The following is a 26,415-nucleotide window of genomic DNA, read 5'->3' as shown; positions in this document are numbered from 1 at the left end:
CGATTCTAGTACAGGCCTGTGGTTTTCATTTTTTGTGGACCCTCTATCTGTTCTGTACCACCCCTACCTGAAGTCCCTGACAGAAAGTTTTTCCTACTTTCCTGAACCAGTGGACAGTTCTTCCTACTCTCTTTGACTGGGCAGCTCACCAAGGGTCCAGATTTCATGAAGGGAACTGTAGTCTGGTCTTTGTCACCCACTCATATATATTCTGCCTTAGAAGCCAGAAAACAGGGGCACCTGGGTAACTCAGTCAGTTAAGCATCCAACTTCATCTCGGGTCATGATCATGAGATTGAGACCCATGTCGGGCTCTGCATTGACAGCACAGAGCCTGCTTCAGATTGTCTGTCTCCCTCTCTCTCTACCTCTCTCTCTCAGCCTCTCTCTCTCTTTCTTTCTCTCTCAAAAATAAATAAACATTAAAAAAAAAAATCCAGAAAACAGATCTCTATTCCTGGATGGACACTAAAACTCCAGGGACCAGCCCCTGAAGCTGTCTCCTCTGAATCTGGGTCAGTTCCCACTTCTCACTCTAATTTTAAGTTCTTCATTTCTGGCATCTCAGGATTTCCCTTTATTTTCTTGAACTTGTCCTCTTTATTTTATAAAAATATTTCTATGGCATTTCTGTGAATTTGAAGTCAGAGAGGACCTGTATGTGTCATTTCAGCCTGCTATGTTCCCAAATTCTTGGATATAGAAGAAAAACAAATACTAGATAATGAGTTCATTTGGCAACTTGCCAATAGCAAGTTCTGGACCGAATTTCCTTTTGGACTTTTCACAATCCCTTTCTGTGGGAAAGCATAATATTGAAAAGAAACTTAGATTTAAACTCCCACTTCCTGGGTCAGTTCCCATATTGCCTTTTGCTTCCTCAAGAGTGACTTTAGAGTAATCAGTTTACTTCTCTGAGCCTTAGCTTATCCTCTACAGAATATAGGTAAATAATGCCTGCTTTAGCTAGCCTTCAGGTTTGTAGGTTATGTTATACTGTGACTGATTTTACTGGAATGAGTCTGGTACTAATTGACTCCTATAAAGCCAGGCTGGCCTGAACTGCATTATTGTTGAAGAATGGGGCATATGGAGGTGAAAGTTATAACTCTTCACTGTGTCTTGAGCTAGTTGGTCTCTGTCTTTCATCTTTGAGAAGAATGCATTTCTTGAATGACAACATAAGTGAAAGGCATTTGTAAATGATAATCTTAAGGAAAGTTGTCATAGACATGTAAATTGTTTTGACTACTGTTGTAATAAAGTAAACAGTTCTTCCCTCTAGCAAGAATGATTAAATCTGATAAAAACCATTACCTAAATAGCTTGGAATACTTTCTTCTGTAGCAGCTTTTGTATTGCAGTTATAGCTTCTATGTTATTGAAGCCAGAGAGAGGGTATCTCCAGAATCCAGGTAGATGTGTTAATACACTCTTTTCAAAACTCTTAGAAACAATCGTCTGTTTTAGCTCATTTTACATCTAAGAGCTTACTAAAAATAGAGATAATAAAGGTGATAATGTAATTGTTTAATTCAAGTATTGGGTGAAACTAATGAGCTTAATGTATGTACTCAGTAATTACTAACATTTTGGATTTAGTATGCATTGGAGAGGTATTCATAACTGAATTGAAGGGAAAAGAGAAAAGTTTTATTTTACAGTGTTCTTCATTCATGACTGTCTTCTAATTTTGTTGCCCCAAGTCTAATGGGACTAATATAAATGCATGGCTACTCTTAATCATGAAAACAAGACTTACAGAATTTTAATCTTTTCGCAAATTATAAATAAGGAAATTGACTTGTAATTTATTGTTCATTTTAATGGGATTTTAACTCTCTAATTTACACATTGCATACAATCAATATTTATTGACTTCCTCTTTGGGCAGCATAATAATGTGCAAGCACTGAGGAGAAATTTAAAAAGAAAAGACAATCTCTATCCTCACTAAGAATGTGAAGTAGGATCTAATAGGTGGCACAAAGTTCATATATATGAATAATTTTTAAAATAACATACTGGGGTGCCTGGGTGGCTCAGTCGGTTAAGTGTCTGACTTCAGCTCAGGTCATGATCTCATGGTTCGTGGGTTCGAGCCCCACATTGGGCTCTGTGCTGATAGCTTGCTCAGAGCCCGGAGCCTGCTTCGGATTCTGTGCCTTCTTCTGTCTCTGTCCTTCTGCCTCTTTTGCACTCTGTCTCTTTCTGCCTCTCAAAAATAAATAAATGTTAAAAAAAATTTTTTTAAAGAAATAAATAACAATAGTACTGAATGATGGCTTACTTTGCCTAAGCACCGGTTTTACAAACTAATTCAAGTGATTCCCACAACAACCCTTCCAGGTAGGTGCTCTTAGTGCCCCTATTTGATACATGGAGCAGTAGAGGCACAGAGGTGTTAAATGTCTTGTCCAAGGTCACATTGCTAGTTAGTGATGGGTTGGAATTCAACCCCAGGTGGTCTGGTTCAAGAGCCTGTGCTCTTGAGCACTATTCTGTACTGCCTCATGTTCCAGAATGGTATTAAGAAAAAAGTATTCTGCTGTTAAATACAGTAACCACTAGACTAATTGTGGCAATTTAAATTTAAATTAAATTAAATTAAAATTTTAGTTCCTCAGTTAAACAAACTAGCAACATTTGAACTGCCTAATAGTAACATGTTGCCAGTGGTTACTGTATTGGACATTTCCATCGTTGCAGAACATTCTGAGACAGCACTGATAGACAACATTTATAGAAAAGGTTAAGTGTTAATAGCAGTTCAAGAGAAAAAGTTGAGGTGCTTGTAAAGAATGGAAAATTATATTGAGTGTCAATGATTGAACAGGTGGCCTGGACAATGGACAAATGGACTGACTATTCCTCAAGAAGGGGGATATATATTATAGGTGAAAGAGAAGTAAATGATAATAAATTCACTACTGGACATAATGAAGGGAAGTATCTATGAGCTCTCCAACTGAAACTGTCCAGAAGGCATTCAGAGATGAGGTAAGGAAGCTTAAGAGAGAATTCTAAATTGGACTCATCTATATAGATATAATCCCAGACCGTGAGAGATGGTGAGTTTTTCCAAAAAGCAAATTTAGAAAGAGAAGACCTGAGAGAAAACCTTGGGGTATATTTGGAGAGTTGAAGATGAGAAGAGAGGTCAGAGAAAGACTGATCAAAGAGGTAAGAAGATAGCCAAGATGATGAAATACCACAAGAGTAAATGGAGATGAGAATTTCATGAAGGAGAGAATGAGTTTTGATATGAAATGCTATAGAGGTGTAAGAACTGAGAGAGAGGGAAAAAATGGTGATGATGATGTCAATCCTGACCTTTGACCTTTGACCTTGCAATGGAAAGTTAGTAGTAGAAACCAAATGATGTGAGTAGGCAAAGAGGAAATAGAGACAAGTTTAAATCCATCTTTCACAAAGTTTAGAGGTTAAATAAAGGAGTGAATGGGTACAGAATAGAAGGGAAAGCAACAGTCTTTTTTTTAAATAGGGGAAATGAGCTTGGCTAAAGGCAAAATAAGGTTACTAGAAAGGAAGAGGCAATTAGCAGTAACCTTTATATTTTTCATTCATCCATTTGTTCCTTTAGTACATATATTACATGCCTCCCGAGTTTCAGACACTGCAAGGAATTGGAAGTATAGCAGCAAATTAGACAAGTTTGGCAGTATACTTTTTTGATGGTACTTGACAAGGTAGGGGTCCCCAAACTCCTCCCCTTCTTTGGGGGGTCTGGAATGGAAACTGTATAGAGGTCAGAAGATTCTCAGTGTGTTGGGGAATGGGTTGGGCCAAGGACTTCCCAGCAGCTGAGGGCCTCTCTCCTCTTGCTTGCATTGGTGCTGGTGGTCCAGGGAGCTCTTACTCCTTAGAGCCCATGTGGACCATAAGGTCTACCACCCATTGCCATAGCCAAATTCATTGTCATACCAGGAAATGAGCTTGACAAAGTGGTGATTGAAGGCAATGCCAGCCCAGCATTGGAAGAGTGGGTGTCACTGTTAAAGTTGCAGGAGACGACCTGGTCCTCAGTGTAGCCCCAGATGCCCTTGAGGGGTCCTCTGATCCCTGCTTCACCACCTTCTTGATGTCATTGTGTTTGGCAGGTTTCTCTAGGTGGCAGGTCAAATCCATGACTAACACGCTGAGGGTAGGGACATGGAAGGCCATGCCAGTTAGTTTCCCGTTCAGCTCAGGGATGACCTTACCCATAGCCTTGGTGGTGCCAATAGAAGCAGTTATGGTATTCTGTGCAGCCCCGTGGCCATCATGCCACAGCTTCTCAGAGGGACCACGCATGGTCTGGGTGGCAGTGATGGCATGCACTGTGGTCATGTGTCCCTCCATGATCCCACAGTTGTCACAGATGACCTTGGCCAGAGGTGCAAAGTAGTTGGTGGTGCAGGAGGCATTGCTAACAATCTTGAGGGAGTTGTCGTATTTCTCATGGTTCATGCCCATCACAAACTTGGGCACATCAGCAGAAGGGGCAGAGATGATGACCCTCTTGGCCCTATCCTTCAAGTGAGCCCCAGCTTTCTCCATGCTGATGAAGACCCAGTGGACTCCACAACATACTCAGCATCAGCATCACTCCATTTGATGTTAGCAAGATCTTGCTCCTAGAAGACAGAATTAGGCTTTTCATTGATGGCAAGTTTCCCATTCTCAGCCTTGACTGTGCTGTTGAGTTTGCCATGGGTGGAATCATACTGGAACATGTCCATGTTGTTAAGGTCAACGAAGGGGTCACTGATGACAACAGTATCCACTTTGCCAGAGTTAAAAGGAACCGTGGTGACCAGGCGCCCAATATGGCCAAATCCATTTACTCCAGGCTTCACCATTGTGTCTCAGGGGTATGGCTGGCACTGCATCAGAAGATGTGGCTGTCTATCAAAGGGGGAAGAGCAGGGGCACCTGGATGGCTCAGTTGGTTAAGCGCCTGACTCCTGGTTTCGGCTCAGGTCATGATCTTACAGTTTGTGCAGAGCCCGCTTGGGGTTCTCTCTCTCTCCCTCTCTCTGCCCCTCCCCTGCTGATGCGCTCTCTCTCTCTCTCTCTCTCTCTCTCTCTCTCTCTCTCTCTCTCAAAATAAATAAATAAATAATAAATAAATAAATAAACTTAAAAATTTTTTTAAATAAAAGGGTGGAGGAAGAGCAGAGAGCCTCTTCATGCTTTATAAAAGTTACAAATAATAGGGGCACCTGGGTGGCTCAGTTGGTTGAGCGTCCGACTTCGCTCAGGTCACGATCTCACGGTCTGTGAGTTCGAGCCCCGCATCTGGATCTGTGCTGACAGCTCAGAGCCTGGAGCCTGCTTTGGATTCTGTGTCTCCCTCTCTCTCTCTGCCCCTCCCCAACTCATGTTCTGTCTCTCTCTCTCCATCAAAAAATAAATAAACATTAAAAAATTTTAAATAAAAGTTACAAGTAATAGGTAAACTCCTCAAATGAGGTAAAGCCTTTTGTACTTAGTCTTGATATAGTTTTTAATAAAAAATCAAAAGGTGAGTAAATGAGAAGTACCAAAGTGACAGCAGCATTGAGGAGTCTGGTTCCTTTTCCCACTTAATTAGCAGCATATACTGTTGCTACATTTTGAGAAAACCCTTGCTTGCATAGCTGTCAAGTCTTTAATGACTTAAAGTATCAGATACTTGATGACCTGATTTAAATATAAAACATATTTCTTATAATTTGCCATTACTCTCAGTCATGCTGGGCTCTTAGCATTGCACCAACTGACCACTTACTGTATCCAGAGCAATACTTGTTGTAATGTCAAGTTTTCCCTTGGAGACCACTCACCCATATGAAAGATATGTCCTAGCTACAAACTATAAGCCACTGGTTTAAAATTCTTAAGACTCATTCCATTTGAATTAAGTTAAGCTAAATATTAGTTGAGCAAGTTGGAAAGGAAGAAGGGTACCTTCTCTTGTAATTCTGGAAGGAGACAATGAAAGGATTGATTAGGGAACGTATTCTGTGGTAGGAAAGAGTATAGATGAGGACATCCATGTGGCTTGGGAGTGAGTGTATGTAGCCAGAGCAAGCTGGCTAACAGACCTAGTACATTGCAAGACTAAGAGGGCATGCTACATATGTATTACATGATTGCTATTCTTGGAAGTCACTGTACAGTCTTTTAGGGGAGGCAACATTAGACATTTGAAATAATTTTAGAGAAAAAAAGTGATGTCCTGCATTGATTGCCAAACTTAATTATATGTCAGAATCACCTAGGGATCTGTCTGTAAAAGTACAGATTTTTGAGCCCCATCCCAGAAGCTTCAGGGACAGTCTAAGAATCTAATTTTTGTTTAAGAAATCAAAAATGCAACTTGAATCTAATTTTTAACAAGGTTTCTATTCGTTCTGATTTAGTTCATTTTCAGAATTGTACTTGAGAAGCACTGGAATTCAGTCAAATAAGAAATCCAATGTAATAAACCCTTGGAAGATGAAATATTCTGAATTTATTCATTGATTTAAACAAACATATCCAAGCATCTAATATGTGCCAGGTATTATGCTATTTTCTTGGTCTACCAACATGAATAATGCATGACTTCTTCCCTTAGGCTTACAGTCTAATAGAATATACATCAACAGATAAATTATACAATATGGTTAGTGAAATGATAGATGAATAATAACTTCTTACCAGGGTGTTATGGGAGCAAATATAGTATCTAACTGGCTCTGGTTGGTTTTAGATGGGGAAAGGAGGCAGAATCAAGAAAGGTTCACTAAAGTGGCTGAGCTTTTCAATAACATATAATTGACCCTTTCCAGTGGCTTAGCTTGGAAATATTTATAAAATATACATTTCCCTGTGTTTTCAAACAAATCTCACATAGTTAAACTTTCTTTTAATGTTTATTTATTTCTTTGTTTTGAGAGGGGAAGAGTGGAGAGAGAGGAGCAGAGAGAGAGAGAGGGGGAGAAAATCCCAAGAGAATCCCACTGTCAGTGCAGAGCCCAATGCGGGGCTCAGTCTCATGAACCATGAGATCATGACCTGAGCCAAAATAAAGAGTTGGATGCTTCACTGGTAATCCACCGATGCCCCTAGTTTAACTTTTTTATTGATGACTTAGCATGATCACATATTATCAGTTCTTTCACCATACAGCAAAATGGTGATACCTTTTATCACAATATACAGGAGTAATTTTCATCATCCACAGGGCTGCACAACTGCTATGATTTTGTTATTCTCTCTGTCCTATCCTCTTTGTTGTCAATCTGATAATGGTCTTCTCTTGTCAATGTGACGGTATGTAGAGTATCTTACTTAAATTTTTCCTTAAAAGTATTTGGACAAAAATATGTGAATAAGTAAAAAGTGTGATGCATTCTGTTAAATATATGAGTTTTAGTACATTTTATGATATCTATTTTTAACCACTTAGCTATCTTGCTTTTTATTATTTCACAGCCACTAAGTGTATATAATACAACTTCATTTTATAGGCAAAGAAACTGAGGATCAAAAATATCAGGGATAATCAGTGGCAATCAAGAGTATAATCTAGGCCTCCTGATAATCAAAATAGTTCCATTTTATAAAATCAGCAGTTCTTAACTAGGGGTTATGGCAAAATCATTTGGAGAATGGTTCAAATTATGCATGAGCTAAATCCCAAAGGTCCTGATTCAGTAAGTCTGGCTTATTCTTTTTTTTTTTTTTTCTTTAAGGACTTTTTTCTCTCTCTCTTTTTTTTTTTTTCATTGTTACCGAGGTATAATTAACACATAAAATTGTAAGATATTTAAAGTGTATATCGTTGGTGATTTGATAGACATCATGAAAAGATTCTTCTCATCTACCTAGTTAACACATGTGTTACGTACTTGCTCGCTTATTTATTTATGTATTTATTTGTAACATTTAAGTTCTACTCTCTTAGCTTATTTCAGTTATATAATACAAAGTTATCAATTATAGTTACCATGTTTTAAATTAGATCCTAAGATCTATTCATCTTATAAACTCTGTACCTTTTTCCCAATCTTTACCCATTCCCAACTCCTGGCAACTACATTTCTACTGTCTGTTTCTAGAAGTTTGACTTTTTATTTAGATTCCACATGTAAGTAGTGCCATGCACGATTTGTCTTTATCTGACTCTTTTCACTTAGCGTAATTCCCTTGGGGCCCATCCATGTATTTGCAAACAGCAGGATTTCCTTTCCTCCTGGCTGAATAATATTCCAGTGTCTGTGTATGTGTATGTACACACCATATCTTCTTTATCAATCATCCATTGATTGACATGCACTTAGATTGTTTTCATACCTTGGCTATTATGCAGTGAACATGAGAGTCCAGATATCTCTTCAATATCCTGTTTTCATTTCTTTTGAATAAATCCCCAGAAGTGGGATTACTGGATTATGTGGTAGTTTAGTTTTATTTTTAATTTTTTAAGGAACTTCCATACTGTTTTTCATAGTCGTTGTACTAATATACATTCCTACCAGCAGTGCACAAGAGCTTTTTTTCATCCACATCCTTGCCCACACTTGTTATCTCTTATCTTTTTTTGTTTTTAAATTTTTTTTAGGGGCGCCTGGGTGGCGCAGTCGGTTGAGCATCCGACTTCAGCCAGGTCACGATCTCGCGGTCCGTGAGTTCGAGCCCCGCGTCAGGCTCTGGGCTGATGGCTCGGAGCCTGGAGCCTGTTTCCGATTCTGTGTCTCCCTCTCTCTGCCCCTCCCCTGTTCATGCTCTGTCTCTCTCTGTCCCAAAAATAAATAAACGTTGAAAAAAAATTTTTTTTTAATTTATTTTGAGAGAAAGATCAAGAGAGGGGCAGAGAGAGAGAGAGAGAGAGAGAGAATCCCAGGCAGGCTCCACACTGTCAGTGCAGAGCCGGACATGGGGCTCAAACCCACGAACCTTGAGATCATGACCTGAGCCAAAGTCAATAGTCAGATGCTTAACTAATTGAGCCACCCAGGCACCTGATCTCTTGTCTTTTTTATGACAGCCATTCTAACGGGTGTGAGGTGATACCTCATTGTAGTTTTTGATTTGTATTTCCCTGATTAGTGATGTCGAGCACTTATTCATGTACTTGTTGGCCATTGTATGTCTTTTTTTGGAAAAATGTCTCTTCAGTTCCTTTGATCTATTTAAATCAGATTGCTTGTTTTTTTGCTATTTAGTTGTGTGCATTCTTATATATTTTGGACATTAATCCCTATCAGATATATGATGGGCATGTATTTTCTCCCATTCCATAGATTGCCTTTTCACTTTTTTGATGGTTTCCTTTGCTGTGTAGAAGCTCTTTCATTTGATGTAGTTCCACTTGCTTATATTTCCTTTTGTTGGAACATATATTTTTTTAAAAATTCTTGGAAGATTCTGAAGCACACCTCCCAACCACCACACTATAATCTGGCTCTTAGCTATATTCTAATACATATAGTTCCCATATATCAGAATCTATTTCTGAATAGTTATATAGTATAGTCAATAAATGGCTGTAGAGTCTAGATCATGAGAAAGGGAGAGACTTTATTTTTTTTATTAATGTTTATTTTTGAGAGAAAAGGAGAGAGAGAGAGACACAGAGTGTGAGTGGAGGAGGCACAGAGAGAGGGAGACACAGAATCTGAAGCAGGCTCCAGGTTCTGAGCATCAGCACAGAGCCCGACATGGGGCTCAAACTCACAAACTGTGAGGTCATGACCTACGCTGAAGTCTGATGCTTAACCAACTAAGCCACCTAGGTGCTCCTGAGGAAGGAGAGACTTTAGAGTTTACTCTAAGAATGTCTCCTAGAGGGTTTTTAGCAGAAGGGGATGTGATCTAACTTGCATTTAAAAGGATCATGCTAATTACTATATGAAAAACAAATGGGAAGAGGGGTGCAAAGGGGGGAGAAATGAGTAGGCAAGGCTGTAGTGGGGAGATCATTTAGGAGATGATTGCATTAATTCAGGCAAAGAGATGGATCAAGGCTTTGACCTGGATGCTAAGAGTGGAGATGGTGAGAAATGAACTGATTTTTGATATATTTTTAAGACAAAAGCAATAGGATTTTCTGACAAATCAGATATGCAGTATGAAATGAGTTAAAGATCACTCTTAAGTTTTTGGTCCTTTGAGTAACGGGAAGGATGGAATTGCCTTTTACTGGGAGAAGAATAGTCTTAAGAGGAAGATCAGGAAATTATTTTCAGATATGTTAAATTTGAGGTGCCTGTTAGACATCCAAATTGTAGTCCAGTGGATATGGTAGCCTGAAGTTCAAGGGACTAGTCCAGGATGGATATAAATTTGGAATTCATCAACATAATGATGACATTTAAAATCATAAGATTAAATGAAGTTGTCAAGAGAGCCAGTATTGATAAAGAAAAGAGATCCAAGAACTAAACCTTGGGATGCTCCAACAATTAGGGAGGTAAAGATCACCCCAATGGAGACTGAAAAGGATTAGCCAGTGAAATGGGAAGAAAACCAGGAGAGAGCAATAACCTGGAAGCTATGTACTGCAAAGCCGAAGAGTAATTATTTGTATCGGTTGGGAAGGTAAGATGAAAACTGCTCATTCGTTGATCATTGGATTTAGCAATGTGGAAGCCATTGGTGACCTTGATAAGGAATGTTTTAGTGGAGTGATTGGTGCACAAGTGTGACAGGAATGAGTTCAAAAGAGAATGAATGTAAGGAAAAGAATTAGAGACTTGAGAATAGACACCACTCTGGAGAACTTTTGCTGTAAAAAGGAATAGAGAAGTGGTATGGTAGCTGGAAGAGGACTTGAGTTCAAGAGAAGCTTATTTTAAGATGGGAAAAATTATGGCATGTTTGTATGCTGATAGGACTTATTCAACAGAGAGGGAATATTTGATGATAAAAAAGAATTGATAGAGCTACACCTTTGATAAGAAAAGGGACATAGGATCTCAGGCATAAAGAAGAAGGGGATTTGGCCTTGGGGACACAGAGTTTCTCTGTAATGGCTGGAGGAAAAGCAGATTATATGGGCACAGATGCAGGGAGGTGGATAGATATGTGAAGAACAGGCTGTCGAAATTCTCTTCCGATTGCTTCTGTCTCAAGAAGCAAGGTTCTTACCTGTTCTTAAGGATAGGGAAAACATTTTGGAAATTTGAAAAAGAAGAGAAATTGTGAAATAGTTATCTAGGAAAGGAAAAGAGGAAATGGACTATGAAACTTATTAAAGGGCAGCCCCAAAGGTAGACTGGAATTTAAAATGAATCCAGTCAGCTTGAATGTGTATTTTTCTGAGTTTCACATTCAGCTAAGCTGGGTTACAGGCATGGAATTGGAGAAAAGGTGGATATAGTCAAGGTTGGAATTTGGTCAGATGAACACAGTGCAAGAGAGGGGCAAAGGAGTGACTGAAGTGATGAATTATGGCATTTATCCACAGGAAGTGAAGATTTGGAAATGGAGGGAGAGCTGTAAATGTTAGGATTGTTGTATGAGAAAGTATTAGAGGGAGGACTCTTGAAAGACAGGTGGTGATCAGAGAGAGGTGGTATGAGAATGATACGAAAGAGCCATGCTGAAACGGAATGTCCAGTGCTTTAAACTGGAATGAGGGTGCTCCTAGTATCTTTAGTGGTTATAATAATTATTTTGATGGATTGATTTGTTAGGTTCATGACTACAAAGAAGGAACCCCAGAAGAGAAGACCTACTATATAGAATTATGGGATGTTGGAGGCTCTGTGGGCAGTGCCAGCAGTGTGAAAAGCACAAGAGCAGTGTTCTACAACTCTGTAAATGGTAAAGCATTTTTTATTTCTACTATATATTAATGGTCTAGGAGTACAGATAATCAGATAATAGAATATGCTATGGGATGCTAGACACATCTTATTTTAAGGAAGATCTAATGTACTGACAGCTCTTTAAGTCTGCATATCACATTTTATTTTTTTCTTAATGTTTATTTATTTTTGAGAGAGAGAGATACCTGGAGCAGACTTCCAGGTGGAGGTGTATAATCGAGGACATAACTGGAATGCACAAAGCACCTACTGTGTCAAGGGACTAAACCACTGAGAGCTATAATTTACCTATAGAGTTTTTTTTTTCTTCTGCCCCTTTCTTAGTTCATTTCTTTAAAGCACTTTTTTTTTCTTTTACTGTGAAATATAATCCCAACTTGTCTTTGATGTACAAGATTTGGTGTCTCACGGGGCACCTGGGTGGCTCAGTCAGTTGAGTGTTCGGCTTCGGCTCAGGTCATGGTCTCACAGTTTGTGAGTTTGAGCCCCATGTTGGGCTCTGTGCTGACAGCTCAGAGCCCGGAGCCTGCTTCTGATTCTCTGTCCCTATCTCTGTGCTCCTCCCCTGTTCATGTTCTGTCTCTCCTTCTCTCTCTCTCAAAAATAAATAAACATTAAAAAAAAATTAAAAAAAAAAGATTTGCCATCTCACCCTTTTCCTTCTGGTAGATGCTTAGCTCTTAATTGCACCTCATTTATACTATGCTTAGATCACATTCAATATTAGGTAAACATTGCAATTATTCAGTACCTTCTTCGTTCTTATAGCCCCTTTTCAATATCTTATATTCCCATATCATAAGGTGTTGTGGATACTACAACAAGAAGTAGAGATGGCCATTGAATACATACTATAAAATACAGGATGAGTTGTGTTCGTTCAGACCTGAAGTGTCACAATCTATTTGAAGAAACAAAACATTCATAAATGGAACAAAACAGTTATAAGATGGTGACACTAATATATGATATTGTCATGCAAGAAAATACATGATAATGGCATATATTAATAGAATGTATATAAATGAGACAAACAGTAAGGTAAGACTGGTGTAGTGTTCAGTGACTTCTTAGAGAACAGAAGAGAAGGAAATGAAGCCTGGTTTAGATCTAGAATCAAGTGATAAACTTGGATTATATCAATCAAATGACTTGACAAAGTTGCTACCACTCTGATCTGGCAAAGCAGGTTTGGATATACAACACTTTTGCTGTTTAGATCTTTTGAGAAAGGGTTAAGATCAAAATTATAAATACATAATAAAGACCATTTAAATCCTAGAAACTTTATGGAGTTCTGAGTTGTGAACTTACTAAGTGCTGAAGAAGTCCATCTAAATCCATATTTATTTATCTTTTTTATACCTACTATTCATTAGTGATTTGTCTCTTCCTTGAATATTATTGAAATAGTTGCATATATATTATGTTAATAATATATTTTATGTTAATTTGTATATATGACAAAACTGAGATATATTCCTCTTTCTTAAAGTTTAAAAAGAAATCCCTGTTAAGAAAGGCCAATTTTTATGTTCTTTCACCTTAGCTCTGGAACATTTCTCTTGGTAGAAGCACTGAAGGTTCTTTACTCCATCTACCATCCTTGGTTTCTCAAGAAACAGAGCAGAAGGATCACTCCATTCAAATGCACAGTATTTACTCTTAACAGTTACTTTCTTCCCTCAAACCCTACCTTTCTCCCACTGTGATGAACTAGGCTGGCAGTACCTGAAGGAAACCTGTAAAGTGTCTGTGCCCCTTTTGAAGGTTAGAACATATTCTGATTAACTGTCACACTGACTTCTTTCCTTTGGGCCCCACTGTGGCCCTTATAGCCCATAATCTACCAAGAAAGAACTTTCAGCTCATTGAAAAATAAAGAAAAAGGGTGCTCAAATGTCCTTAAAAGCTCAAAAGCCTTAAAGAGAGAGCCTCCAAAAATAAACTCCTCCCTATTCAGCTAATAACTCATCTAGGCCTTTGTAATCCTTGCATCTCCCAACCAAAAGCCTCACTCATAATTTTTTGAGATTTATATCTGGGAAGTTAGGGAGAGGAGAAAAAGCCACTCCTTTGACTTAATTCTGCTTTCCCCCAGATTAGATTACCTGAGTTCAAATTCTGCTGTTAGATTGCTGTTAGATTACCTGTTAGATTACCTGAGTTCAAATTCTGCCTAACTGTTAGATTACCTGAGTTCAAATTCTGCCTAACTCACTTACCATGTGATTTAGAGCAAGTTGCTCAGCCTCTCTGAGCTTTAGTTTCCACACGTGTACAATGAAGATGATAATTCTTACCTAACATGAGGGATGTTCTGAAATCAAATTAGAGAACGCATATAAGGAACAATGTGTAGCATATAAGTGCTGAATAGATATTAGCTATATTCTTTAATGGTAGCTCTTTTTAAATCTATCCTGTATTGGGGCGCCTGGGTGGCGCAGTCGGTTAAGCGTCTGACTTCAGCCAGGTCACGATCTCGCGGTCCGTGAGTTCGAGCCCCGCGTCGGGCTCTGGGCTGATGGCTCGAGCCTGGAGCCTGTTTCCGATTCTGTGTCTCCCTCTCTCTCTGCCCCTCCCCCGTTCATGCTCTGTCTCTCTCTGTCCCAAAAATAAATAAACGTTGAAAAAAATAAAAAATTTAAAAAAAAATAAAAAAATAAATCTATCCTGTATCATGTGTCCTTAATGCCTAATAGAACCCAGTATTGAGGAAAATAGAGTGAGTACAATTGAATACAGGGCAAGTGTCAGATCTGTATTTCTCTATTTGTTCCAGATGCCAGGAGGATACAGATTTATCTGAGCAAGCTGTAACTTGCACAAGCACCTTATTTGCACAAATGTCTGTAAAAATCGGAGAAGCCAAATAGTTCTAACTTTTCTGCCCTTCTTTTTCAAATTGACATATCTCACATCTTGAAGACAGAGGAATCATCAATTTCACATCATCTCTTCATAGTAGAATCTAGGTAACATAGGAAATGGTTGAGGGTTTGAAAATCTGTAGTCTTCTAACCACATGATGATACTCTAAACTCTACTATGCATTTTCCTCTTTTGTCTACCTGCTCTGCATTTTTGTTTGCTATACCTGATTCTATTTAATTGTATTTCTGAACCTCATTACATTTTGTTATTTTTCTCAATCTCTCAGAAGTCCACCTATTTTCTACTATTCATACTTTTTGACTGGCTTTTCCTACCTTCTTCTAGTGACATAGTTCTTTTGCTCTATTAACTATATCTCATAGATATCAAGCTTTCATAGCTAGTCATTAATTCAAAGAACTAAAAGATTAGACTTTTGAGTTAATTAGGCTCAGGTGATTTACATTTTGTCAGCTGCAAAATAGCAATTATATCAAATTAAATAAATATATTTTTAATAAATTTTTATTATTTAATATTTTATTAAGTAGTGGTGTATGTGTGATATCTATGACGGTACTATGCACAGTGCCGAAACAATTCGCTTTTGTAGGAATATAATTTCTTAAATACTTGAAATAGTTTTGATTCCTTTCATTGATGAGGTAGTTCTATAGTTAGGACCAGGCAGAAGAAGCACTCATCAAGTGTTTAATAAAGAAAAACAGAAGACATTCTAAAAGTTTACTGACATTTTGCCAGCCCCTATAGAATTAAAAAGGGTTATATAACTGACAAAGAAAATTTTGTAATTAATGATTTGTAGAAATTTGTAGAGCAAATTTTAAATTAATTGTGCCTGTGTTTGTTAATCATCCTAGAATGCTAGGTTTATTCAGCAACCTTGTATTTACTTAGCCTCACTTTGCCAGTTGTAAAGTGAAGAGAAATTGTTGGAGTATTGACATGAGTTTCTTTGATTATTTTAGGTATTATTTTAGTACATGACTTAACAAATAAGAAGTCATCCCAAAACTTGTATCGTTGGTCATTGGAAGCTCTCAACAGGGATTTGGTGCCAACTGGAGTGTTGGTAACAAATGGGTAAGCCCAGATTACTTCACTTTTAGTGTGAAATGTTACAGCAATCACAGGAATATACCTAACACAATAACACTTTGTAAGATGTCTGATTCGAAATTTTTTTCTCTCCGTCTATAGATTGTTTTTTTATTCTCTTACCAGTTATCTTTCAAGCATTAGTTTTTCGTCTTGATGCAGTCTGATTTCTCAATTTTTTCTTTTACATATTGTGCTTTGGGTATCAAGTCTAACAACTCTTTGCCTAATCTCAGATTATACAGGTTTTCTCCTGTTTCTTTTAGAAACTTTGTTGTTGAAAGTTTATCTTTAGATCTGTGACCTGGTTTGAATAAGTTATGACGTGTGGGGTTTTGATTGAAGTTGACTTTTGTATATGAATGTCCGGTTTTTCCAACACCATTGGTTCAAAAGATTATCCTTTCTCCGTTGAATGGCTTTTACTCCTTTGCCAAAAATCAGTTGACCATATTTATATGGTTCTATTTCAAGACTCTCTGATTCTGTACAATTGGTCTGTGTGTCTGTCCCTTCACCAATATGACATTGTCTTCGTTATTATAACATTATAGTAAGTCTTAAAAGTATATAATGTGGTTCCTTTTTCAGAATTGGTTAGCTCTTCTAGTTCATTTGCTTTTCCATATAAATTTGAAACCAACTTTCTATATTGACAAAAATTCAGCTTGGATTTTGATTGAATTGCATTTAATCTATAAATCAAATTGGAAAGAAATTTTGTTGCATGTTCCAATCCATGAACACAGTATGTCTCTCCATTTATTTTTCAAAGCAAATTCTAGGCATTGTATCATATCGCTATATATACTCCTGTGTATAACTTTAAATGATAAGGACTTTTTTAATATAACCAAAATATAATTGTTCCACATAAAATTTAATAATGATTCCTTACTATTAAATATTATTTTAATTCCCCATATGTCTCATAAATGTTGATTTGCTCAAAATAGTATCTAGATAAGATCTATTCATTGTATTTTGTTTGTTAAGTACCTTTTAATCTTACATTCCCCTTCCCCCACCCCTTTTTTTTTCTTTTGCACTCTGGCAGTTTGTGAAAGATAGTTTGCTTGTCCTGTAGAGTTTCTTGTATTCTGGATTTTGCTGACTATATCCGTGTAATGTCTGTTTACCTTGTTTCTCTGAATCCTAAATCTTCTCTAAAATGATGGTTAAATATAAAAAGATGGTCTAAAAGATGCAGAGGTTTTTGTTTTTTGTTTTTGCCTAAGTGGTATTATACATATAATTACAGTACCTGGTTGTCTGTCTCTTTGTGATGTTGACTTGTTACCAGCCGTATCCATCCATGATAAAATTCCCCATCTGTTTTTTATCTAATGGTTTTTTTTTAAAAAAAAAAAAAGAGGTTTCAAGATCAAACTTCAAATTGAATATAAGATTCAATGAAAAAAGCGAATAAAAAGAAAAGCTAAAAAGAGAAACAAGAGAATAAGTTAAATGTATATGGCATCATACATATGTTATGTTACGTATAGAATACATGTATATGTTGATGCACAACATATATATTATGTGCGATGTATGTATGTTATATGTACAAGTATTTGTTAATGTACAAAGATTATACAAGACTGCAAGTGACAGAGATAGATGTCTATCAAAAATGATGACTGATAAAATACATACAAAAGTTTGTATGTGAGCCAGAGTTAGTATCAGAAATACTCCTAAAGGAGGACACTCTGAAAATTTTATTCTGTGATAAACCAGATTTCAATTTTGGGCTATGTCTCCTAAATCAATGTCAGTGTTGGTAAGAAGAATCAAAGGCCTTGAACTCAAGCTATTATTGGCTTGATGCAGTAAATACAACAATAATATTTTTAAGGAATGGCAGGCTACATAGTTGAAAACACTTGTGTGTCCAAGGCTAGGTGGTAACTGAAGCACTGTAAGATTATTGTGAAGGGCGAAAAGATGTGGTAATTTTGCACACACATACTATACACCCCCAGTTTAGATTATTTAAAGAGAAAGACAAATAATGTGAAAGGAAGAAGAAAAGCTAGGCTCAACTGGGTTGTATTGATTGTATTGTGCAATATTGATTTGCTGTCATAAAGTGTCTGCAACCAGATTTTGCTGACTATTGTAAATTGAGCTTATAACATGTCAGGAATCCAAGTCTGTTTTATTTCTCATATGTGAATAGAATTTAAATTAATTGAACAACATTGGCTCTATATTCCTTTCAGTAATAGAAGGAACACCACTCTGTCCTTTGGGTAAAAATTGAAAAAAAAAAGGATTGTTAATAGCCAGTCACCCAAGACCACTAACCATGAGTGATCCATATTGTCTGTCCTCTCTTTCCCATGACTCTTGTGTCAGCACAAAAACCTATTTGGCTTTTAATTCTTTCCTTTTACTTTTCGTTTTGCATTTCAGCTGTTTCTTTTCCTTTTCCATTTGTTGAATCCATCTTGTCCCAGGCATAGCATCATCTGTGGTCAATTTTTCTGGCCTTCAGCACCCTTGTTTCTTATTTTCCTGAAATGATCTATTTTTCTTTACTATTCATAGATAAAAATATGTATGGTAGGTATAGAGCTGATGCTTGCCCAGAAGCTTTTCATTTTCCCCTCTGACAAAAGGTTTGAGTGCCATGCTAGGTTCTTGCATTCTCATTCCATTGAGGTTTGAATTCACTCTGTGCATCTACCTAGAAAAATTCCTGAGCTGTTAGCCTGAGAATACAGAACTTTGGGAGAGGTCAAGTTAACCTACTTTCATATACCTGGTGGACATTCAGTTATTCAAGTAGTCTATAAAGATTCATGGAAACAAAATTTGAGTAGTTAGATGAACAGTTGGAAGTCTATAGATGGTGAGGATGGATTGATAAATGAATAAGTATTTGGAAGAAATTGGGAGAAAAGTAGGTTTATAGGTGATGGGTAAGCAAGAGTCAGTGAAATCTCAGTAAAATAGTGTAAGCTACTTACATTTAAACATTACACATCTACATCAGAAGGGTAAATTGTATTCACCTCTTCATTATTATTTGTTACAGGGATTATGACCGGGAACAGTTTGCTGACAACCAAATCCCACTGTTGGTAATAGGGACTAAACTGGATCAGATTCATGAAGCCAAGCGCCATGAAGTTTTAACTAGGACTGCTTTCCTAGCTGAGGATTTCAATGCAGAAGAAATTAATCTGGTATGTGTTTTCACTCATGCATTTTTGTGTTATCGTTAGGCAAAACCAAAATTGAAGACTTAGGTCATATATTCTCATGAAAGAAGCTTTATACTTACTATCAGTCATTTGGGTTCTGATCCAATATGTAGTGAAAATTGGAATCAACATAGACTGTCAGATAGGGAACAGTCAACTCAACCTTCTTATATGCTGATCTGTGGGAATGTTCAAACTTTGTTCTATGAATAATGTAAACCCTGGGCTTTTTCTTGAAAAGATATTTTAAGATCATACCAAAATCAAAATAATTAAATTAAGGTAACAAAGGTCACTGACATCTTGATTATTCTTGCTTTAGAAAAGCCTCTCAGCTTCTTAAGCTACAGACTTTAACTTCAAGAGCAAAGAAATAGATAAATGAGAAAACTACAAACTGTGGAAACTAGGAGTGCTTCATGAGCAGTAATTAATACAAACTTGTATATATACAGAGCACTGAGTTTCTTCCTGAGAAAATTTAGCTCAATTTGAACTGGATGCTAAAAAGGCTAAGAGAAGTTTTCACATAAGCCAGATAATGTTGCCCAGAGAAGGATCCTGGCCAGCAGCTTCAGTCATGGTTTATATGTCATTGTTCACAAGTAGGATTTCTGCAACATATTCAGTGCACTGGCAATTCCAGACATATGGTGCTAGTTGTGGTTTAATAACACTAATGACTAGGGGCTCCTGAGTAGCTCAGTTGGTTAAGTGTCTGACTTTGGCTCAGGTCATAATCTCATAGTTCAGGAGTTCAAGCCCTGCGTTGGGCTCTGTGCTGACAGCTCAGAGCCTGGAGCCTGCTTTGGATTCTGTCTCCCTCTCTCTCTGACCCACCCCTGCTCACGTTGTTTCTGTCTCTCTCTCAAAAAATAAATAAATAAACATTAAAAAAAATTTTTTAAATAATAATGACTGTAATTTACTGAGCATTTATTACATGCCACGTACCATTCTAGTGTTTTATGTACATTATCTCATGTTTGTCTTCACATCAACACTGTAAGGTAGGTACTGTAATTAACTCCATTTTAAAGATGAATATTAGAACCAGAGAGAGGTAACTAGGCCGTGGTTATACAGACAGGTCAAACCAGGCACTCTGACTCCAGAGCCAGTGCTCTGCAATTGAGCCTGTCTTCCACTTAATTATTCTCCAACTAACGTTTAGAATCTTGGAACTGAAAAAGCTCTTAGAAATCATCTAAATCACTAATTACCCAAACCTGACTATATATTTATACTATCAATGTAGCTGTGAAAAAATTTGAATAAGTGTTCCACCACTGGAGCTTTTTATTCATAATATCTGACAGGAGGACCAGGGCTCTATAGTTTTAGCTGATGACTCAGGTCATTCTGATGCCCTTATTCCAAATCAACAGTTGTGAACACTGGTTGGTTCAAACCAACCTCTACCCCATAACTGAATCCACTTCTGCCTGCCATTCTGTTATTTTTACATCCTGCTTTGTGGTGGGGTGCCTTATTTTTCTCACCTGCCACCATGGAATATTCACTGTCAATGCCCCAGCTAGTTGAACTGGACCATGATATTTCAGAGGATTTCTGCTACAGGGGATATATAATGTCCTTGTTGCAGAAGTGTTGAAGTTACTTTGTTTCAACATTATTTCCAGTGGGAAATTTGCCATTGAATATACTTAATTTGTTCCAGTAATTACTTTCCATATATTTTGGAATCTATCTGTTTGTAGTGCCTGTGGGTTTTTGTGACAATCACCCAGGTATGTATTTTTCCTACTTTACTTGCAAAGGCAGCACCATCTTTTAATTGTTAACAAGTTATAAAGGTACTCAAGTGGTGGTACTTTGGCACACATGATCTCCACAGAGTTCACACATACAGCATACTTTTGCCCTGTTATCAATGTACAGCTTCAAGAATACAACAGAAACAAGAGGGTTTTGAGGATTCAGGGCAGAAAAATGAGGAGGAAAATTTGATAGGAGTTTCAAAAAGAGATAGCAGTCAGAAAGACTCAGCAAGTAGATATTAAGCCTCAAGTAAAAATGTAATGTAACAATATTAGTTACAATATTGAATTCACTTAAAACTGTTTTAAAAAGTAAGAATCAACATAAATGTATATATCAAAGGTGGAATCAAAGTTACTATCTTGTGCCTGAAAAAAAGTAAATTGGTTTAAATTATAAAAAGGGAAATGATTACTTATTTTTTAAAATCCTGTTAGGCTTATTGTGTCTAGGACAGATTTTCTCTGTTGTGTGTTTACTTCAAAGTGATTATATTGAAGCATCTTCCCTAGTTTCCTTCCCTTCCTTTCTCAAGTTTTGACAAGCTATTTTAAAGCTATTAATCTTTGGTATTTGCCCCCAGCCGTGGTCAATGGCAGATGGCTCTTTCAACTCTAAAATTGGCATCCTAAAATCATAGGGTGTCTCTAGCCTGGTCAATGTAAAACCGTGAGCCTTAGAATTAAGCTTTGTTTGCTGTTTGATTTAGTTTTTGTATTTAGCACTATAGCTCTATCTTGAATCATCTGTGAAGTCTTTTGACATTGTGATGACTATGTAATCAATATCCATTTTGGAAAACATGTCTAACATAAGTCTACCTAAGGTTTGTGTCTCATATGCCCCAACTGCTGTATAAATGTGTTTATACATTTTTTCAAGTACAACAGTTTCCACGATGATGTTTCAGTCTCTTTACCCCATACATGGAATTAACGTTCATTATGTTAGGTGCTTTTGTGCCTGAAAATTCAATCTGATAGCATTTTCTTAGAATGAAGAGAGAACTAATATTTCAGTATCTTCTATGTATGTGCCAGACATGCATTATCTTACATAACTTTCACGAAAATCCTGTGGGGTAAGTATTGTTATGTTATCTTCATTTCACAAATTAGTAAGCTCAAGTTGAAAGGCTTAGTAACCTAACCAATGCTACACAGTCTAGAAATGTTGGGACAGATATTCAGATTCAGAACTTTCTGGCTAATTTACTGGTTTTTCTAGTATTCTATGATTTCTGAAAAGCTTGTTATAGTCTCTTTTTTGGTGTGGTTTTGGAAAATGCATTATAGTTTCCAGCCAAAATGAAAAATGTGAGTCTTGAAGTGTTATATATGAGTGAAAGAGGTGATTATTACACAGTTTACTACAAAGGAATCATGTGGGTTTAGAGATTACATACAAAACAGAATAAATGCAACAGTAATTGCAGTAATTGCCCAAGGGACATAGACCATCTACAACTGAAAGACAAATGCCATCTTTGTAAAGGAGCCTGTCTGATACCCTTATAGTTTGGCCTTAGGTGGCATTTGAGGTAAAAATCAAAGTGCTCTGTCTCTTGAGGTGGCAAGTTAATGATGACAAGCAAAGGCAGCTTGACACTGAAATTCCAGGAAAAGAATAATAAACCTTTTGAGATCTTTACTGATTATTGTAATTTACTAGTTATTTCATTGTAATGTTCCAAATTGTTTTGTCTCTTCTGGGCCCCATTTTTTTTCCTATTTTTCAAAATCCTGTTAAATAGTAATAGATTGTTACTTAATAATAAACCTACTGTTTATTTTTTATTATCAAAAAGTATATTTATTGTTTATTCTTATCTTTATGGCTTACCAAGAGATGTAGTACTTTGCATTCAATGAGTGAGAAATCCCTAGCAACTGTTTTGTTTGTTCTTTGCTCCTCTAACTCCTGTTTTCATGATTCCCGCTTTGTGTATGAACTATATACTACTTGATTAGATGATGCTGTTGAGTAACTCGTACTAAAAAATGAAGTGTTAAGTTTTTATTGGCTCTATTTCTGCTTTTAGGGTAAATGTAGGTAGGTCACATGATTAGTGTCTTGGTTTTCTTATTAGTAAGGTTAGCAATCCTCTTTTCCTTTATGAATTATTTGATGGTGAATACATTGGTTCAGTGTGCTCTATCATAGCATAAATGACAAAAAGCGCCCTTATCTTCCTTTAGCACTTTCCTCTTAGCTTTGTGCATTGTAATTTGAAAATTGCTTGAATATTTCATGAGAGTGTTATGCCTAACATTTTACTATAGAAAAGTGCAACAGGAACAGTAGTGACTAACAAGGAGCTGATGTTTCCTGACATATGTGGATCTTACGTTTTATCTTCTAGGATTGCACAAATCCACGGTACCTAGCTGCAGGTTCTTCCAATGCTGTCAAGCTCAGTAGGTTTTTTGATAAGGTAATAGCTTCAATTAAGTTATTTTTAAACTTAATTTATATAATATGAGAGTTTAAAGTTTTTGGAGAATGCTTTGCCCTTTTATTCCTTCATCCTGCACTTCATAGCCTGAACATTTGTGTTGATCTCTCTTATCTGTTGGTATAATTGCTCAAGGCCTGCTGACGTATTTATTTTATCACTAGTGTTCTCTAAGCAAAGGATGAAAGCTACTGGATTTAAATGAGTTATTTTAAAAGAAACCTAATTTCCCTCCTTAAAACAAATTACGTTTTCCTGTTTCCCAGCTCTTCTTGTATTTATTCACATCCCCTCAGCCCCCACAAAAGGCACTGAACCCAGGAGATTCTGCCTAAAGCCCTGCGTTCTTTTTGCTCTCCCAGCTGTTGTTATTCTCCACATAAATGTTATTATTACTTTTAAGGTTATGTCATCTTCCTGATTCCGTAATTTTCCCTATCAGAAACCTTTGCATTCAAGTATTGACTCTTGCTAGCATCATCTTATTGTCCTGAACTGGAATGAAAATGTAGAATGACTCAGCATACTGGTAATTTAGAGCACTGTTTGTCCTTCCTTCGCAAGGCCCTGGGGCTCCATTGCACATAGTATTGACCAAGTTTAAGTCATTTGCCTCATGTTGACATTGCGTAGTAAAGTAAAAGAATGTATTTCTGTATGTATTATTGAAAAAGATTGATTCGTGTATTACATTTCCTTTTAAGAGGACAAGAAAAACATTTCCCTCCTCATAGCTCTTCTTTGTGAATCATTTTTCTTTTATCTATTTAGGGATCTAATATTTGGCCCTTTTGTCCATTATGTCATAACAAGATAAGCCCCACACCCCTACCCGTTTAATACGAGAACTGTTTGCTTCATTGCAGAAACTTCCCAGCTGGAGTGTGGCAAATATGGTACAAGTGTGCCGAGATAGTGATGCCCTCAGTTGAAGCAGCCAGAGCCCCCCAGGCAGCTGATCGGCAGCCTCTTTCATTTAACCCAGTGTGCTGTACAAATAGTAGCATTTTCTAAACGTGCCATAACATGAAAAATGTTGGAAAGCAGTGCAAGGAACTGGATTTTCCCTCCACATGATTTTCAAGCTTCAAACATAAGAACTTCCATTTAGTTTAGATCCATGGCCTCCAACAGATACACTGTTCTGCCCCGAGAGAAACAACTTACAGATCTTTGTCTGACACAGAAAGATCCCACAATATATTGCTTAATTTGTTAATAATTTATTAATTTGAAAATTGATGAAGGGGATAGAAAGGTACAAACTTTCAGCTGAAAATTGAGTAAGTCACAAGGATGAAGAGTACAGGATAGAAAATAGAGTCAATAATATTGTAATATGGTGACAGATGGTAACTACACTTATTGTAGTGAGCATTTTGTAATGTAATAATTGTTGAATCACTATGTTATATACCTGAAACAGCTATAGTATGTCAACCATACATCAATAAAAAATAAAAAAATGTTTTAAACTCTAGAGAAACAATGGGTTATAGACTAGTGTGACCTGAGTTGTCAGGCAAGACTTTAAGAAAATCAGAGGGAACTTGGTTCATTTTAAGAAGAGAACAATATTTGGTAAGAGAAAGACACTGCAAGTTGAGAGTAGGGAACTAGGAGCAAAAGCAAAAAGTAGCATCATTCTTCATCACCACAGTGAAAAGTATATGGATCAGGAAGTTGGCCAGACCTCCAGACTAACATGGTTGCCTCAACGGGACCTGGCAACTAAATTTTGCCCAGTTTTCTACCATATCTTCCAGAATTTAGTATAAAGATTTATTTACCAAGAGGGAATCTAGCTCCTTCTCCTGACTCCCTTTAGTAGTAATTCTTCCCCACTCTAGAATGATAGGGTTTTCCTGACCTGTTGTGGAGGAGTCAGCCTCTTCTTGGTTTTCGTGGGATCCAGTATTTTGATATATGTGCTAATCACAAGCCAGGTTTTCTACCTCTGTGGCCAGTGAATGCAACCTACACTGGGTCTCTTGTGGCTAAAAGCAACCCATAGTCTCAACGGTAGAAAGAATCCAGATGATTTGGTTGTCAAGCCAGTGAGATCAAGGTGGCACAGCCCTGGAAGGAGACGCCATGCTCTTATTCAGGGGAAATCTTAGCTTCATAATTCTGGATTCCAGTGTTTTAGAGAGTTAATCTGCATCTAATCTGTATTCTTATCCAATTGGCTTTTCTTAATCATAACAGCTCTGTGTAAAGAAAATCATACCGCCTTCACAAACAGTGCAGTTTCTCAAGTGTTAGAACAGAATTCATTATTTTTTAAAATTATTTTCTATCATCTGAAAACATGGTACTCTTAAATTATATTAGGGCATGTATTTTTGAGAGTTTTTTTTTTTTTTCAATAGCAGTGATGGATTTGTGCGGATACATCCACTGCATTACCGCATTTCTCCTGCTGACCAAATACAGTTCTGAAACTACTGAATTAAGGATGCAGATTAAGTCCATAGAAAGAAGCTAATTGAATGCCTTTGATGTTGTGTCATCTGTCTCCATTGAGGACCTACCAAATTTATCACTGCGTTTACTCAAGGGATGTGGCAGTTCACTACATTACACAGACTTGGCTATAAGGAATACCTGTACTATTGTAGTAGTAAAAGTGTTCTGCTTTTATCTTATGGGTTCTGTTTTGTATCTTTGAGCTAACTGCTAGGAAACTTTGAGCCAATTTGCTTCCGTACACTTGGAACTGCATGGGTTATTATCCCATTCTCTTATGATTTAGCCATTTTTGTGTATTCATTTAATTTTTAATCTATTATTAATGCCTTTGGGAATAAGGCAAGCTTTTATGGAAATATGCCCACAATCCTGATCTTCCTAGCATGAGATTTAACTTATTGTACTAGATGTCCATAACTATTGAAAAAACTCTTCATTTGGGTATATGCCTTTTCGTCCCATTAGTGGTAACCACAGTGAACCACTTTTGCTAAGCCCTTAAAATCTTTATTTGTTTCTCACAGGTCATAGAGAAGAGATACTTTCTAAGGGAAGGTAATCAGGTCTGTATCTATTCTTGACAAAGTGGGCTCTTAAATTTGAAGAGAGGTGATTTCCAAATTTATTTTCAGAAGTAGCTTAAAAAAGGGTGAGGTGGGGGGGGGGGGGATCCTTTGTAGGCAAAAGCATTTTC

The 26,415-nt window shown here is 37.0% G+C and overlaps 1 protein-coding gene and 1 pseudogene across 1 annotated transcript in view; one reads left to right on the top strand and one right to left on the bottom strand.

The window, feature by feature from the left end:
• Positions 1 to 26,415, top strand: part of RABL3 (RAB, member of RAS oncogene family like 3) — a 38,266-nt gene that overhangs the window by 6,817 nt on the left and 5,034 nt on the right. The window contains exons 3-7 of the mRNA XM_040484625.1: positions 11,670 to 11,799; positions 15,671 to 15,785; positions 18,844 to 18,994; positions 23,157 to 23,228; positions 26,246 to 26,284. Coding sequence (XP_040340559.1) covers positions 11,670 to 11,799; positions 15,671 to 15,785; positions 18,844 to 18,994; positions 23,157 to 23,228; positions 26,246 to 26,284 — 507 coding nt within the window. The remainder of the gene's footprint in view (positions 1 to 11,669; positions 11,800 to 15,670; positions 15,786 to 18,843; positions 18,995 to 23,156; positions 23,229 to 26,245; positions 26,285 to 26,415) is intronic.
• On the bottom strand, positions 3,677 to 4,951 carry LOC121036299 (glyceraldehyde-3-phosphate dehydrogenase-like; annotated as a pseudogene).

This window comes from Herpailurus yagouaroundi, unplaced genomic scaffold, assembly GCF_014898765.1.
Source record: "Herpailurus yagouaroundi ecotype Mexico unplaced genomic scaffold, PumYag 162, whole genome shotgun sequence".
Lineage (NCBI taxonomy): Eukaryota > Metazoa > Chordata > Mammalia > Carnivora > Felidae > Herpailurus > Herpailurus yagouaroundi.
The sequence above is the reverse complement of the archived record's forward strand: the minus strand, read 5'-3'. Positions and strand labels throughout refer to the sequence as shown.